Source organism: Neoarius graeffei, chromosome 16, assembly GCF_027579695.1.
Source record: "Neoarius graeffei isolate fNeoGra1 chromosome 16, fNeoGra1.pri, whole genome shotgun sequence".
NCBI classification, from domain to species: Eukaryota; Metazoa; Chordata; class Actinopteri; order Siluriformes; family Ariidae; genus Neoarius; species Neoarius graeffei.
The window spans coordinates 17784318-17801984 of record NC_083584.1 but is presented as its reverse complement, the minus strand read 5'-3'; the positions used below and the strand labels follow the sequence as shown (position 1 = coordinate 17801984).

The following is a 17667-nucleotide window of genomic DNA, read 5'->3' as shown; positions in this document are numbered from 1 at the left end:
GCACATTCTGATCGGACAGGTTAGTACAGATAAAGGTGTGTGCGTGTGCATGTGCGGAACAGTTTTAGATGATTTGAGAAATTGATACGGGCCTCATGACTGATTTAGAGCGGAACAGAACTTGTCTGGTCTCTGGAGAGGCAGGATTTGCCCTCGTCCCAAACTCGCTTTCTCTTTTGTCTCTTCTGCTTTTTCACTCTCTCGTTTCTCTCTCTCTGGTTATATCTGTCACTTATTTTCTCTTCCTTGTTACTGCTCTGTTTCTTTCTCTCTCTCTCTCTCTCTCTCTCTGTTTGCCTGTCTTTTGGCCAGTGGGCCTCTATCGCTGCGCTCCTTCATGTGGCTCTTCCTGTCCCCCGGGTCTCCCTCTGAAGAGAGGAAGTGGGAGCAGACTGCCACATGACAGGGCGGATGTGGTTGAGAAAAGTAAAAGAGTGGAAGGAACAAAACAATTTTTTTTTTTTTTAAAAACTGTCTCAGCACTCTTCAGGGTGAAAAATAAACAGAACATAGAGGACATCCTTTCTGGCGAACAAGAAGGTGTGGGTGGGTGTGTGTGAGTATTATTATTGTTAATAATAATAATAATAATAATAATAATTGCAGGGCGGCACGGTGGTGTAGTGGTTAGCGCTGTCACCTCACAGCAAGAAGGTCCTGGGTTCGAGCCCCATGGCCGGCGAGGGCCTTTCTGTGCGGAGTTTGCATGTTCTCCCCGTGTCCGCGTGGGTTTCCTCCGGGTGCTCCGGTTTCCCCCACAGTCCAAAGACATGCAGGTTAGGTTAACTGGGGACTCTAAATTGACCGTAGGTGTGAATGTGAGTGTGAATGGTTGTCTGTGTCTATGTGTCAGCCCTGTGATGACCTGGTGACTTGTCCAGGGTGTACCCCGCCTTTCGCCCGTAGTCAGCTGGGATAGGCTCCAGCTTGCCTGCGACCCTGTAGAACAGGATAAAGCGGCTAGAGATAATGAGATGAGATGAATGAGATAATAATTGCATCTATATAAGGTACAAAACCCAACACTTCATGTTGTTGTAAGAAAATAATGTGTATCAGCACCAATGCAACCCCAAAGTACTGTAGTGTTTTTGTTTATTGTGCTCTAACGGCACACCCAGAAGCATTTTATTCATTTTATACCACGACAGTTTGCCAATGATTTACATTGTTTGTTGTATTTAATGAGCAATGCCTTATATTGTATAGAGGATGTAGCCTAGTAAACTAGACCCACCCGCCTAGCGGCCAAAAATATTTTTGCCTACGAGTGGGTCTAGCCTCGCACCATATCAACAAAACACCCCGGGCATCAAATCGTGCCCGCCAATCACAACGCAAGGTTTTTGTTTGGATTCTTTGGGCGGGCTTTTGCAGGAGTGACAACAAGGCTGCGCGACGCTGGAGAAAGCACAGCAGGAAAGATGGCTACGGCTAGTGAACAGCGCTCGTTTGACTCCGCTTTGGAATCAGTTTTAGAAGAATTAGACTTGGAGTTTTCGTTGAAACATGAGCAGGAAGAGGCTCTCCGCTCATTCCTTTTCAAGAAGGACGTTTTCGCTGTTTTGCCGACCGGCTATGGCAAAAGTCTGATCTACCAGCTGGCTCCGCTCGTAGCCAAAAGGATGGGGCTAGTTTGTGCAGTACGAAGAATTAATAAACAGCTTTGAAACATTACTTTTTGATTGTTTCTTATTTTCCCGTTATTTTAAATTTAAGGGAAATTATTTCACCAAACACCACTAAATAAAAACTCTCAAAAACAGTTTAAGCAAACCCTTGAAAAGCACTTGAAAAAAAAAATGTGTATGTGGTACAGACTCCAAACTTGTGGTCATTATCTCCAAACTTCTTAATATCTAGAACCTGTTTATTAATTAATACGCATTTTGAAAAATTATTTATTTCAAGGCCTCCCCCACTGCTTTCTGTCGCTCTGACTACGTCACAGTCACTGTTGCGCTGATTGGTCAGAGCGTTGGCCTATACGCACAGAGACAGTTTGAAAGACAGCGGTTTGTTCCTCCTACCCGCTTTGGAAATGTCTACGAGCGAGGCCAGACTAAATATTCATGTTTAGTCTGGCTTGCCAGGCTATAGAGGATGTGCAGTCACGTGACCCGTCCGTGTTTACTCCGCCATATTGGACGGCTTCAGGATTGTTTACCTTGCACGAGCGTAATGGATCCAGGGAGTAATCCCCAAGAAAATTCGGAGAATATCCCATCTACATCGCGCGATAACTTGTCTAAGTTTGTTCAGCATCTTGAAGGTGACATGAGGCAGCGTTACGTGGAAAAGTGTTCCAGGTTGGGGATTGCAGATCCGTACAACTTGCCGCAATCCTTGTTCAGGGAAATTCGGAGCTGCGGTGCCGGCGATTTGCCCGATCTGGCCTACCACGACATTTACAATTTTCTTGTTAATCGTGTTACACTGGCAAAGCCCTCAAAGCTTACAAGAGCCTGGAAGCTTATAAATGTTTTGTTGCGGGATGGGTATCCCAACTATACCTCTGGAAGGTCCCGAAGAAGAATGTCTACTTGATAACCTCACGGGTAAGTGGCATTAAGACGTTTATCATTCAATCCGAAAATCAACTTGGCAGATGTACTAGGAGTATTGAATTAGAAGATTACACCTACCTGATATGAAGTGTTCACTACAAATTCGGCTGGTAGAACTGGGGTACCAGTTTCCTCTTCGCACAGCGGACACCCATTTTGCGCGTCTCTCCTCGTCTGCGGGGAATCTATAAAATGACAGGCCCTCCTTTTGGCCCTGTCTATTGATACAACCAAATGCTGAACAAGATATAACCATTCTCGAAAGATCTATTTCCACACACTTGATAATTAGAACGGGCTCGTCTAAGTTCTATGCGCGGCCATGCCGTCCAAGATAGCAGATAAACAAATATCACGTGACCTCATGACGTCACGTGCATGCTCTCAAAATCTGTTTTTATTCTATCTACATTCACTGGATATGAGCAGTCGCGCGCTCTGATTGGCTACTCTAGTACTACTAGGGTATCAGCTCATGTACCATGAGTAGAGAAAAACAAAGTGGCAGAAATGAAAACTCTACTCGAAAATGACCCCCCCCCCCCCCCCCCCCCCCAAAAAAAAAAAAAAAGCAGCAAAATATGGAATGGAAGTATTTGATGGTAAGAATGTATCCCCCCCCCCAAAAAAAGTATTATTATTATTTATTATTATAGCAGCATTTTTCACAAATTGCTCTTGTGATTTCACCAATTTTGTTTGCAATCTTCATCTTTAAGCATTTTTTAAAATAAAAAAAATAATTTTTTTTTTAAATGACTGGTTCAAAAGTTTGAAAATTACAGAACTGAAATGTCCAAGGAAGAACTAAATACACGTCTAAAGCTATTCTATACCTTGGCATGACATCAAGACAGCACCTTTTTAAAAAAAAAAAAGTCACTAGGTTTTTAAGAAGTCCGCCTAAGCGGAAATGATTTTGTCGGATGTTTTGTATAAAGTTTCTATTTTATCAAATTTGCAAAAAATTAAAAATGATCTCTTTCTCAAAATCCAGTGAATGTGGATCGAATAAAACAGTTATTCCACTCAATCTAGTCATACATGGTTTATAGCCGACTCAGTGCTATGCACCTCGTCGGCTATCAGCTCATGTACGACTCTATTTCGTGAAATAACTGTTAAGTCTTGGTATTTATTGTTCTAGAACATTCATCTGTTTCTAGCTTGCATTCACACTTGGTCTCTATTTTTTTCTTTCGTATAGTTAACACAAAGTGTTCCTGATTAAACTAATAAACCCAGATCAGGAATTAAATGATTTATAATTTTAAGATGGTCTTAAATGATGTGGCACTTCCACCATACAAGTCCTTTGGATGAGTTGCTACTGTAAAATACTGCAGTAACATCACTCAAGATAATGTACTCGTAGGACCTGTGGTTTGCCAGTTTTTGCATTTTTGACTAAACACTGGGCTCATTTTTAAATAAGAAACGAATCATGATGGAGTGGTGTGTATACCCACCTCACATCCAGTGTTCAAGGAATAAGTTCCTCTGTGACCTGGTCCAGGAGTCATTCATCTTCAGTAAATGCTTTATCCTGGTCATGGTGGCGGTGGATGCAGAGCCCATCCTGGAAACACTGGGTGTTAATACACTGTGCACCATGCGTGCGCGCGCACTCATTCACACCTAGGGACAGTTTAGCTTTGCCAGTCCACCTATTGGCATGGTTTTAGGGAGATAGAGGAAACCAAAGAACCCAGAGGAAACCTGCATGGGCACAGAGAGGACATATGAAACTCTATACCTGCTAACCTGGACCCACTTCAGTTTGTGTACCGGTGCAACAGATCTGTGGACGATGCCATCTTTGTTACCCGACACGCTGCCCTGGGACATTTGGGAAGGAACGAGAGACCTGTTCAGGTCTGAGCTCAGTCTTTTACGTCAACGCCAGGATTTGAACAGATGTTGCAAAATCCGTTTCTTTCCTGGACAGTGCTCTAGACCGCTTGGCCACAGAGGATTACATTGCGAACTTGGGTAATGTAACATGGCACTTGCATAGTCAGGACGCCATAGCGCCGCACTGCAACTGTGGAATCGCTACCAGAGTCTGGCACGCCAATTACGTTCTTAAACACACTCGACCTCGCTTAAACGTACACATACAGACAGGTGCTTCTACAGGCTTCAGCCTAAGCCTGAGCCAAAAACACCCATCTGGATGGTGTTGAGTGATTTTTATAGCTCTGCCTTCAACACCACTTTTCAATCCAAACTAGCGTTGAAGCTCGGAGACCTCGGTCTGAGCAGCTCCATCTGCCACTTGATTTTTCTAACTAACGGGCCTCAGATAGTGAAAATCTGTAAAAGGTAATCGACACGGGTGTCTCAAAAGACTGCTGCCTCATCCCACTGCTGTACACTATGTTCAGCCATGACTGTATGGCTCTGCATGAGGGCAATAGAATCATGTTTGCAGATGACGCCATTGTGATTGGCTTCATCAGTAATGACGATCAGGGTATCTACAGGGAGCAGGTAACAGACCTAACTGTCTGGTGCAAGAACAACCACCTCTCCCTGAAAGATGTTGATAAAAATGAGCTCATTATAGACCTCAGGAAGAGCAGAGGCCATCACATCTCACTCACCATCCACGGCACCTGTCGAGGGAGTCGGCAGCTGCAGGTTCTTGTGCGTCCAGATCTCAGTCTCTTTCATGGACCCCCAACAACACCTGCATCCTCAGGAAGGCTCAGCAGAGACTCTCCTTCCCGAGGAAGCTAAAAAGTTTTTGGGTGGTAATTAGCGCTCTGGAGAGTTTCAACCGCTGTACATCCTGACAGGTTGCATCATGGCATGGCTGGTAAACCTGAATGCTCAGGACCACGGACTATTAAGACTGCATCCACAATCATTGCACCTGAACCCCATCAGCTCCAATCTCCTTTACTCCACTCGGTGTTGGAGAAGGGCTAAGGCCAACTTTATGGATGCCAACCATCCTGCCCATGCTCTCTTCACCCTTCTGGTCTCCAGTAAAATATCACCACCTGCTTCAATAGCAGCTTTTTCCCAAAAGCAATCAGATTCTGAACAGCCACTGACCTTATCTTTCCAAATGCACTTAAACGTATATCAGCACTTTACACCCCCTCCCCTGTGGCACACCTACATTCCTGGGATATATGTGACAATAAAGAACTTGAAATTGAACCCCCTGAAGCTGTGAGGTGCCAACGCTTGCTGCTGTGCCACCATGCTGCCCGACAAGTCAAAGTCCTTCTCGTGCCGTACCCTGGTCTTCCTAGGCAGCCTCCTGTCCTGGTACTAACCAGGCCCTTAAGGCGCATTGGGCAGCGTCGAGCTCTGCTTCTATAGCCCTCGGCCTCTCGTCTGTACACCTAGGGTTACAGGTGGGAGGTCCTCTGGTAACCACCAGAGTTTGACTCCCAACTTGCATCTACCAAATGGCAGTAGGTACCATTTTTATGATGTTCTTTGGTATGACCCGACCGGGAATAGAACTCGCGATCTCCCGATCGAGAGGCAGACACGCTAACCACTAGGCCAGCTCGTGGTGTTGCTCAACAGCCAGGTATTAAGTCCTCAAGCAGAGTGACTCAGTTCTCGAGTAAATTTTAAAAGAAAATAAATTTAACTTATCAGCCTGGTAACATTTTATTTCTCGAAGAAACACTTCATGTAATCTTTCATAATTCCAAGTAACCTTTCTGGAATGTTCTTTGTAATGATTTGGCATAAACACCAAAGCACAGGAGGTAAAGTTCGTTTCTTCTGTGCAGAATAAAATAACCTTTATCCTCTTTTTAATCAGCTGAGATGTTTTGGTTTTTCAAGCTGTATGTGGTGTTCTCACTGGGTTTCTGCATTCCAGAAAACAGCTTTACTTTCTTCGATTTGCACGGTCATTGAGAGTTGAATGTTCTGTCCTTTTTCTTGGAGTCTGTGCTGAACGTTTTATTTCGAGACTCCTCAGTGAACAGAATTCACACCAAGTGTTATAAAACACTTTACTAGGCTGTTATATTACTTTATTAGTCATGGGTATGACTTCTTTTTTTTTTTTTTAAACTGCAACCGGTGGTGAATCTCAGGTCCGGGAAGACTTGAATATTGGGGCAGGTGGTGTTACCCCTTAATCATCATCATTGCTCCCAGGTCCACTCTGACCCGGAGTAGTAGCACCTGCCTGGGTTCTAGCTGTGGGTTAAATAGTACATCACCAATAAGGCGCTGGCAGCAGGGCGCTTGTCGGCGGGACGTGACAGATGAACCCAACAGTGTCAATGGCACACCACCAGATGGCATGCGGAAGAGCCACTTAAATGGCTAATGGATGGCATCACTCAGCAAGTCAGTTGTCACTGTGGGGCAACTTCCATACCTGTCAGGTCTGTGGCACTTTTGCGCACCACTTGGCATCAGGTCTGGAGGTCCAGAGACACAACACGATGGGGGCACGACATGGTTTGTCTTACTTTACTGTGCAAGGTGCTTCGTTAGGAGAGGAGAATAGTATGCAAGAGTTCACGAGGCCAGACGTTCCGTGGCGGCTTGGCCAGGCCATTTGTGCCACCGCTGCAGGTGGCTCTGCTGGTCTGGTGCAGGCCTCACAGACCATCTGTGTTTCTGTGCATCCTAATGAAGCAGTCATCATCGTTAGCAATGGACAGCCAATGACTATATTACTTTATAAAGTATATCTTTTATTAAATAGGCCTAGTAGTACTGTAATAATGCACGTGTACCGCAAATAAAAATGTGACGCATGCACGCCTGCTGTGTGCATTGTTTTTGTGGGGGGGAAGCTCAATTCGGAGAGTAGTCCTGCCTGTAAGGTTAATGGACTGGTTCTAATACCTTATTTCTATAATTACAGGACATGCATACTTACTTATTTGGCTGGGTGCAACAGGCGCTCAACATAATTTAAGCCTAATAATACAGATTCAAAAAACAAGTGTCATTTAACAACGTAAAACCTATAACTGTTTGTGGTGAGGTTTGTTAGGAGACATTTATTTAACATTTAGAAAGGGAGTCTCGGTTGTAAGTGCTTTGTAAAAGTCACAGTGCTTTAAAAAGAACCTAACACAGGAAACCTCGTGTGAGCCGAGTGCACCTACCCTCCATAGTGCATTGTTTTCATACAAGTGCAGGTCTGGAGTGTTCTACTTCATACTGGAATTATGTAGTGGCCAAGAAAATTCTTAAACAATTAACAATTGTTAATTCTTAGGTCTTCCTGATGAAGTTTTTCACACCCTTGGCATCTTCTCAATCAGTTTCATGAGGAGTTTCACCTTGTAGTTACGACATTTTATTGGAATGCAGCATGTACAACCCCGATTCCAAAAAAGTCGGGACAAAGTACAAATTGTAAATAAAAACGGAATGCAATAATTTACAAATCTCAAAAACTGATATCCTATTCACAATAGGACATAGACAACATATCAAATGTCGAAAGTGAGACATTTTGAAATTTCATGCCAAATATTGGCTCATTTGAAATTTCATGAGAGCAACACATCTCAAAGTTGGGACAGGGGCAATAAGAGGCTGGAAAAGTTAAAGGTACGAAAAAGGAACAGCTGGAGGACCAAATTGCAACTCATTAGGTCAATTGGCAATAGGTCATTAACATGACTGGGTATAAAAAGAGCATCTTGGAGTGGCAGCGGCTCTCAGAAGTAAAGATGGGAAGAGGATCACCAATCCCCCTAATTCTGCACCGACAAATGGTGGAGCAATATCAGAAAGGAGTTTGACAGTGTAAAATTGCAAAGAGTTTGAACATATCATCATCTACAGTGCATAATATCATCAAAAGATTCAGAGAATCTGGAAGAATCTCTGTGCGTAAGGGTCAAGGCTGGAAAACCATACTGGGTGCCCGTGATCTTCGGGCCCTTAGATGGCACTGCATCACATACAGGCATGCTTCTGTATTGGAAATCACAAAATGGGCTCAGGAATATTTCCAGAGAACATTATCTGTGAACACAATTCATCGTGCCATCCGCCATTGCCAGCAAAAACTCTAGTTCAAAGAAGAAGCCATATCTAAACATGATCCAGAAGCGCAGACGTCTTCTCTGGGCCAAGGCTCATTTAAAATGGACTGTGGCAAAGTGGAAAACTGTTCTGTGGTCAGACGAATCAAAATTTGAAGTTCTTTATGGAAATCAGGGACGCCGTGTCATTCGGACTAAAGAGGAGAAGGACGCCCCAAGTTGTTATCAGCGCTCAGGTCAGAAGCCTGCATCTCTGATGGTATGGGGTTGCATTAGTGCGTGTGGCATGGGCAGCTTACACATGTGGAAAGACACCATCAATGCTGAAAGGTATATCCAGGTTCTAGAGCAACATATGCTCCCATCCAGACGATGTCTCTTTCAGGGAAGACCTTGCATTTTCCAACATGACAATGCCAAACCACATACTGCATCAATTACAGCATCATGGCTGCGTAGAAGAAGGGTCCGGGTACTGAACTGGCCAGCCTGCAGTCCAGATCTTTCACCCATAGAAAACATTTGGCGCATCATAAAACGGAAGATACGACAAAAAAGACCCAAGACAGTTAAGCAACTAGAATCCTACATTAGACAAGAATGGGTTAACATTCCTATCCCTAAACTTGAGCAACTTGTCTCCTCAGTCCCCAGACGTTTACAGACTGTTGTAAAGAGAAAAGGGGATGTCTCACAGTGGTAAACATGGCCTTGTCCCAACTTTTTTGAGATGTGTTGTTGTTATGAAATTTAAAATCACCTAATTTTTCTCTTTAAATGATACATTTTCTCAGTTTAAACATTTGATATGTCATCTGTGTTCTATTCTGAATAAAATATGGAATTTTGAAACTTCCACATCATTGCATTCCGTTATTTACAATTTGTACTTTGTCCCAACTTTTTTGGAATCGGGGTTGTATACGAAATCATGAATAACACTAATCAGCACAATGAAGCAAATCTACTTGCTTATCAGTTGCATATGTTAATTCAGAAAGCTCTTCCTCTTGAACTAACTTTAAGGTGGTGAAGCACAGGTCACACGTAGACATTTAGACGAAGCTGTCTTCAGCTGACCTCTGCCAAAATCGCCGACCTTTTAAATTATTTGAAATTGAGGCGATCAATATTTAGTTATATCATTTTGCTGTACAGAGACCAATAAACTGTAATTTATTAAAGTACAACCCTGTTTCCAAGAAAAGTTGGGAACTGTAAATAAAAACAGGATGTGATTGATTTTTCAAATCACAGAAACCCTATATTTCACTGAAAATAGTACAAGGACAATATATCAAACGTTGAAACTGAATGAAATATATATAAAATCTATGCTCAGTTTGAGTTTAATACCAGGAACATGTTTTAAAAAGTTGGGACGGGGCAACAAAAGACTGGAAAATTGTGGTGTTTAAAGATACTAACAAATTAGGTTAATTGGTAACAGGTCAGTAACATGATTTGGGTATAAAAATAGCATCCCAGAGAGGCGGAGTCTCTCAGAAGTAAAGATGGGGAGGGGTTCACCGCTCTGTGAAAGACTGCGTGGGCAAACAGTGCAACAATTTAAGAACAACATTCCTCAATGTAAAACTGCAAAGAATTTGGGGATCACATCTATGGTACATAAGATCAGTAAAAGATTCAGAGAATCTGGAGAAATCTCCGTATGCAAGAGACAAGGCTGAAAACGGACACTGGATGCCTGTGATCTTCAGGCCCTCAGGAGACGCTGCTTTAAAAACAGACGTGTCTATAGTGGAAATCACTGTATGGGCTCAGGAACACTTCAGAAAACCATTGTCTGTGAAAACAGTTCATTACTGTTTCCACAAATGCAAGTTAAAACCAGATGTAAACAATATCCAGAAACACCGCCACCTTCTCTTGACCCGAGCTCTTTTACGATGGACTGAGGCGAAGTGGAAAGTTTTGTCCCGAGGTCTGACGAATCAAAAGTAGAAATTCTTTTTAGAAATCATGGACACCACGTCCTCCAGGCTAAAGAGGAGAGGGACCATCCGGCTTATCAGTGCACAGTTCAAAAGCCAGCATCTGTGATGGTATGAGGGGGCATTAGTGCACATGGTATAGGTGACTTGTACATCTGGGAAGGCAGCATTAATGCTGAAGGATATATACATGTTTAAGAGCAATATGCTGTCATCCAGATGACATTTTTTTTTCCAGGGAAGGTCTCACTTATTTCATTAAGATAATGCTGAACCAAATTATGCATGTATTTCAACTGTAAGAGTCCAGGTGCTAAACTGGCCTGCCTGCAATCCAGACCTGTCTCCTATTGAAAGCATTTGGTGAAAATATGACAAAAGGAGATCCCAAACTGCTGAGAAACTGAAATGGTATCTCGGACAAGAATGGAACAATATTTCACTTTCAAAACTACGTCAGTTGTTCTCAGTTCCCAAATAGTGTTTGTTAAAAGTAGAGGTGATGCAAGTTGTGGAAAACATGTTCCTGTCCTAACTTTTTTTTTTTTGGAAACCTGTTGCTGGCATCAAATTCAAAATGGGCATATATTTTTCAACAAAACAAAATTTCTCAGTTTCAACATTTGATATGTTGTCTTTGTACTATTCAGTGAAATATAGGGTTTCCATGATTTACTAATTATCACGTTGTTTTTCGGTTTACACGGCATCCCAACTTTTTTGGAAATGGGGTTGTCGATTTGGATATCGCTGAATGAAGAGTTTGTGTTTAACCTTTCATACAAGCCTACAAATGCAGTAAAGTAGAGTGAAAGTTTTTTTTTTTTTTTTTTCAAGAATGACATCACCAGTATATTCACTGGCACAGTTCAAGGAGTTAATGATGCTGCTTTAGTGATGATTTTAAATCAAAGTTTGTCTTCATGCGAGGTTTCCTTGCTGCCGCCTCTCCTGGCAGGGGGTTTCCTCCTGCACCTCATTTGAGGCGGCTGGCTTAAGAACGCTCCCTCTGCTCGCCTCCATGGAGGACTTCGCTTTATGACTCAGACCTTTGAGCCTTCACAAGGTTTTCAAGTGGGCACCCCCTCACTGGTGTTTTCATCAATTTGACCCACGACACCTCAGAGGGGCTCAACAGCAGAACCAGCGTCCTGGAACCACCCCTTCTGACTCTCAAACCTACTAATCACTCAGCTCTGTCCTCCCTCTCTTCTGCCAACCTGGTTGTGCCATTGGCCATTCCTTCTCAGCCCGCCTGGAGGTGTCTTCAATCAGTGCCTCTCACCCCAAGAGCTCCGAGTGCCCTCCAGAGTGATTTGCCCTGGGAAGCCCCTGCAGCCTACTTCCACCAGGAGATTCCAGGTTCTATCCCCTCTGCTGACGCTCAGTGATTTATCTCTCCATTTTTCATAGCTGATGCAATCCTTTGAAACGCACATTTTATTAATTTTGAGAAAACAAATTCCTGGCAACTAATTTTCCAGCAAATTTTCAAAGCAAGCTCAGTTTCAGGGCATATAGAACAGGTTCAACAGGTTTGTTATGAAAATAAACATCAGGTAATGAATGTGTTCGTTTGGTGCCAAGGTTGCAGTGTCATTACTGTATTATTAATATCAGTGCTTGTTTTTGACTGGAAATGAAAGTTATCCACTTCCATCAGCCGTAATGATCTTGCTCATTATCTTTACAGGAATCTCACAAAGAAGTACAGCCCTAAACGAGGCAGCAAGGAGGAGCAGGAATGCAGGTAATGGTTTTCAGGAAGGGTTCCTTAAAAAAAAAAAAAAGATCATTGACGTAAACAAATTGATGCCCTTGGCTGTAATAACTGGTTTGGGCATAGTGGTTCATTTTGTGCCTTAAGTGAACAGGAGGAACTGTGGGGTCTGAATGACCTCGTCCTTCATGCTAACGATCCAACAGAAACAGCTGCGTAGCAGTGCCGTGCTCTTAATAGGCCATCTCTGGGAAACAAAGTTGTAGATGAAAATGTGGTGTTTTCAGACCTGAGATAAAATCTGGCTCTGCATTCGGTTATCTTTCGCCTCATCTTTCTCTTGCCTCATCTTGTAGGTTCTCAAACCACCAGGCTTTCCTGGACGTTCTTAACGAGATGAATGACTATGCAGGACAGAGGGAGCTGGTTGCTGAGAACATGATGATGAACATCTGTATTGAGCTCACCAAGTACCTGCAGGAGCTCAAACTGGAGCGCAAGGCGGTAAGAGAGGGAGCGAGAGAGAGCGATAACTGGGCCATGCTTAATATAAAGGCAGCAGTAGTTTGGAAGGGTGGCGCATGGATTATCGTAGTTTGAAGTGTCGAAAAGAAATCTTTGGCCAGTTCGTGCCACTTCAGCATGTTCTACCAAACTATGATTATCCGATTCCTTTAAAATGAATGATTGAAGTGTGACTTGGCACAGACAGTGAAAAGGAATACCACAGAAATACGTCCTCCTAAAGTTGGCACTTCCAACACATTAGGTGCTTTCAGACCAGAGGAACGTTTCATGGTTGGTAGAAAAGTTGGACGAAGTTCCCCTTTTTTGCGTCCACACTGCAGGAACTGAGAACACTCATAGTTCTTAGAAGGCCATTGTAAGGGATTAGCTCGTACTTCAGGGTAAGTACTCTCCCAGGATAAGAGGAACCATGAGGGACATAAGTGTGTGTTGATTGGTCGAATACAAGCCACTGTGGCATCGGCAATTCCCGTTTTAAAAAAAATCTGTCGAACATTAGCCTTATCAGCAACAGCTCTTAATCACAAGAAAATTGAATCAAATGCAACTGGACTTGGTTTTAAGTCTTTGAAGACGTTTCACCTCTCATCCAAGAGGCTTCATTAGTTTACTGCTTCAGCTTGTCTGACTAGACTGGGTTAGTCTGACCAGGTATTTAATCTCTGTGGAGTCGTTATCAAGGCCACTGATGTCACTCAGTGCGTTTACATGCACATAGAGAGAATCGAATTTCTGCCGTTGCTCGACTGAAATCGAAGTTCAAAATGCCATGTATACACCTTAATTCGGCTGAAATTGAACCGAACTTGATTTCTCGGAATCGAGCTACACGACCTAGATTATGCGATTTCTGCCGAGCTACTTAGTGCATGTAACCCTATTGAGCTACGTATTCGAGCTACTTACTTCAGCACTGCCCCTTCCGGAAGTGACGAGTGACGAGACCACAAGGGAAACACAACAGCCTCGGTCGGCATGACAACGAATCATGACAACGGCATGAATCTTTTCTTTTTGTGGCATTGTTTGCACTGTTAAAATTTAGCTCACTTACTGTATCACCAAATACATCTGTACAGCTGTTGCATAGCTGTGAATTGTGTACATAAACAAGTCATTGTATTTGTGTGTGTGTATATACACACTCAAATATATGTCCAACATCTGAAGAATGTCAATAAAAACAAAACAATTGAACTTTTTGTGTGTTTATTAAGACACAAGTTAAATTGTAAGCAAAAAAAAATTTTTTTTTTGTAAGCAAAAAATGGACTTTAGAAAAATATTATTGTGCAAAATAAGTTGTCTTACAAAACAGTGGTCTGCGCCGGACAGTTTGTAGCCATACAGTCTGTTAGAGCAAGCCTAACAGCTTGAACACGGAACTGCCTGTTGCCAGATTCAAGTTTCAAGTTTATTTGTACAGCGCTTTTAACAATAAACATTGTCGCAAAGCAGCTTTACAGAATTTGACCGACTTAAAACATGAGCTAATTTTATCCCTAATCTATCCCCAATGAGCAAGCCTGTGGCGACGGTGGCAAGGAAAAACTCCCTCAGACGACATGAGGAGGAAACCTCGAGAGGAACCAGACTCAAAAGGGAACCCATCCTCATTTGGGCAACAACAGACAGCCTGACTATAATATTAACAGTTTTAACAGGTATAACCCTCAACTGTCCTCATGGGGCCGTCCTTCACAGGAGCGGTGCGATAAAACTCCGACCAGACACAGGGCACCAGGATGGATCAAGCAGGTCCGAGGGGCAGAAGAGGCCAGCATCTCAATCCCAGGATCAACATGTAACTCAGAGGGACAGATGGGGGGGGAGAGAGAGAAAGAAAACACGTTGTTAGGTATGCCCTAAAAATGACAAGTATTAAATCTGTGTGGTAGGCTCGCAGAGACGAGAGTCTTTACATCAGGCATAACACACAATGGCATGTTAATATGGTAAAAAATATATCATGACCTGCTCTGACTGGATGCTTGATTGGGTGATGGGAGCACACTCCTCAGCAATGATGAGATGCAGATGGGACCCTTAGGCCTGGCCAAGACAATTCAGTTACATTTCACCGGGTCTGGGACATGCGACAGAATGTCTGACGGCCGATTCCCTGCAGGCTACGATAGCCAGTCGAGGTCCCCACCGTCTCCACCAAAAGATTTCCTGTTGACTCCATGTAACTCAGAGGGACAGATTTGGGGTGGGGGGGGAGGGAAAGAAAACACAGGTGGTTAGGTATGCCCAATGTCACCTGAATAAGTAGGAACAGTATACATATTGCACTGAGTACAAGCAGGGACTCCGGCAAAACTAACTATGACAGCATAACTAAAAGGGGAGAGCCAGAAGGTAACACAGGCATGAGGGAGTCCCGGGACATAAAGCAGACAACCACTACACCATCAACAAACTCGAGTGAGCAAGCGAGTGGGGACTGACAGCATCCATACATCCCAGTTTACCAAAACACTCTCTGTCTGAGGACCCTCCAGATCTACTCCTTTACCTCAAACACCATTAACAAAAGGCTTGACTAAACAGATATGTTTTCAGCCTAGACTTAAATGCTGAGACTGTGTCTGATTCCCGAACACTACTTGGAAGGCTGTTCCATAACTGTGGGGCTTTGTAAGAAAAGGCTCTGCCCCCTGATGTAGCCTTCACTATACGAGGTACCAGCAGATAGCCTGCACCTTTTGATCTAAGTAGGCGTGGCGGGTCATAGAGGACCAGAAGTTCACTCAGGTACTGTGGTGCGAGACCATTTAGTGCTTTAAAGGTCAATAGTAGTATTTTATAATCAATACGAAATTTGATTGGGAGCCAATGCAGTGTGGATAAGACAGGCGTGATGTGGTCCTATTTTCTAGTTCTAGTAAGGACTCTTGCTGCTGCATTTTGAACTAACTGGAGCTTGTTTATGCACTTATTGGAACATCCAGACAGTAAGGCATTACAATAATCCAACCTGGAGGTAACGAAAGCATGGACTAGTTTTTCCGTGTCATGTAGTGACATTAAATTTCTTATCTTGGCAATATTTCTGAGATGAAAGAAGGGTATCTGGGTGATGTTATTAATGTGAGTTTCGAATGAAAGACTGGGGTCAATAATCACTCCGAGGTCTTTTACTGCTGCACGTGAAGAAACAGAAAGGCCATCCAGAGTCACTGTGTAATCAGAAAACTTGCTTCTAGCTGCATGTGGTCCGAGTACAAGTACTTCAGTCTTGTCAGAGTTAAGCAGAAGGAAATTTATAAGCTTGGGGGGGTTTTAAGTGCATTTTAGCGGATTTGAACATGTTTTGGGCTGGAATACGTCAGCAGTATCTGGCAACACTATAGCTCTTCATGACGACAACCGGAAGTGTACCAACACGATGGGGTGTGTAGCGTCACGTGTGGCTCGGGTGCACAATGCACCTTGCACAATAGCCCGATTTCACTTGTGCATGTAGGATTGGATTTCTCTGGCACCCCTGCTGGGACCCTTTGCTCGATTACCGACAGTAGCTCGATTTGGACGTGCATGTAAACGTACTGATTGTTTCGTGCTCCAGGGTGTGATGGTCTTTGGAGTCACATTTTGTTCAGGCTCCATTCTGTTGCAACGACAGTCGTTTGGGGTCGTTAGAGTTGTTGGAGTCCCATGAGGCCATTTGTGAACAACTGTTGTTCTTGGAGTCTATTGCTGCTTTTCTACTACAAACGCGGCTGAGTTGGGCTGAGCCGTGCCGTGCTGAGTCGAGCTGAGCGGGGCTGTTGGAGTTGCATTTCGACTACAACCGCGCTGAACCGTGCTGGCTGGAAGTGGGTGGACACATTGGGTGGAGTTAGCGAAAGTGGGTGGATGTCACGTGATGTCGTTAAGCAGCGCAAACAGTGACATCAGTGATCTTTTAAGCGGTAGTCTCACGACCCGAATAGTAAACAATAAAAATGGAGGACATGGAGTCGTTAGTGTTGCTGGTCTTGGTGCTGTGGCTTGTTGTCACCGACAACGCCAACAGATACTGGCAAGAGCGTATAGATGAGGCGAGGCGCATAAGGCTTCAGAAATTCTCGTAATTCATAATTATTCTTCTTCCGGGTTTGCGGTGTTTACAGATCCCAGCGCGCTCGCGGGGCGTGTGTGGGCATGTGAGGACACTCCTCCTCACCAATCAGTGCACAGGGGAGTGTCTGCTCACGCCCCCAGCCTCACTCGGCTCGGTTTGGCTCGCTTCAGCCCCACTCCAAAACCGTGCGAGTTTTAGGGGCTAAGCAGGGCTGAAACGAGCTGAGTCGTGCTGGTTTTTGGTAGTCGAAACGCGAGCCGTGTCGGGCTGAAGTGAGCTGAAGTGAGCTGAAAAAGGGTAGTGGAAAAGGGCCATAAGGCTACGTTTACATTAGACCGTATCTGTCTCGTTTTCTTCGCGGATGCACTGTCCGTTTACATTAAACCGCCTGGAAACGGGAATCCGCCAGCGTCCACGTATTCAATCCAGATCGTGTCTGGTCCGGTGCTGTGTAAACATTCAGAATACGCGGATACGCTGTGCTGAGCTCTAGCTGGCGTCTCATTGGACAACGTCACTGTGACATCCACCTTCCTGATTTGCTGGCGTTGGTCATGTGACGCGACTGCTGAAAAACGGCGCGGACTTCCGCCTTGTATCACCTTTCATTAAAGAGTATAAAAGTATGAAAATACTGCAAATACTGATGCAAATACTGCCCATTGTGTAGTTATGATTGTCTTTAGGCTTGCCATCCTTCCACTTGCAAGTGGTAAGTGATATGCGCTGGGATCACACACAGCGGCTCAGTCCTGAATCACAGCTTGTTCACTCACGCGCTCTGTGAGCTGCGCAGGGCTGGAGTGCGCACCCTCCAGAGGGCACTTGCTGT

General features: G+C 44.0%; 1 protein-coding gene across 4 annotated transcripts in view; it reads left to right on the top strand.

The window, feature by feature from the left end:
• trip10a (thyroid hormone receptor interactor 10a) overlaps positions 1–17667 on the top strand; it is a 159786-nt gene that overhangs the window by 73678 nt on the left and 68441 nt on the right. For all 4 annotated transcript variants that reach the window (XM_060942586.1, XM_060942583.1, XM_060942584.1 and 1 more), the window contains 2 exons: positions 12212–12268; positions 12595–12742. In XM_060942586.1, the coding sequence (XP_060798569.1) occupies positions 12635–12742 (108 nt within the window). In that variant the 5' untranslated portion in view covers positions 12212–12268; positions 12595–12634. The remainder of the gene's footprint in view (positions 1–12211; positions 12269–12594; positions 12743–17667) is intronic.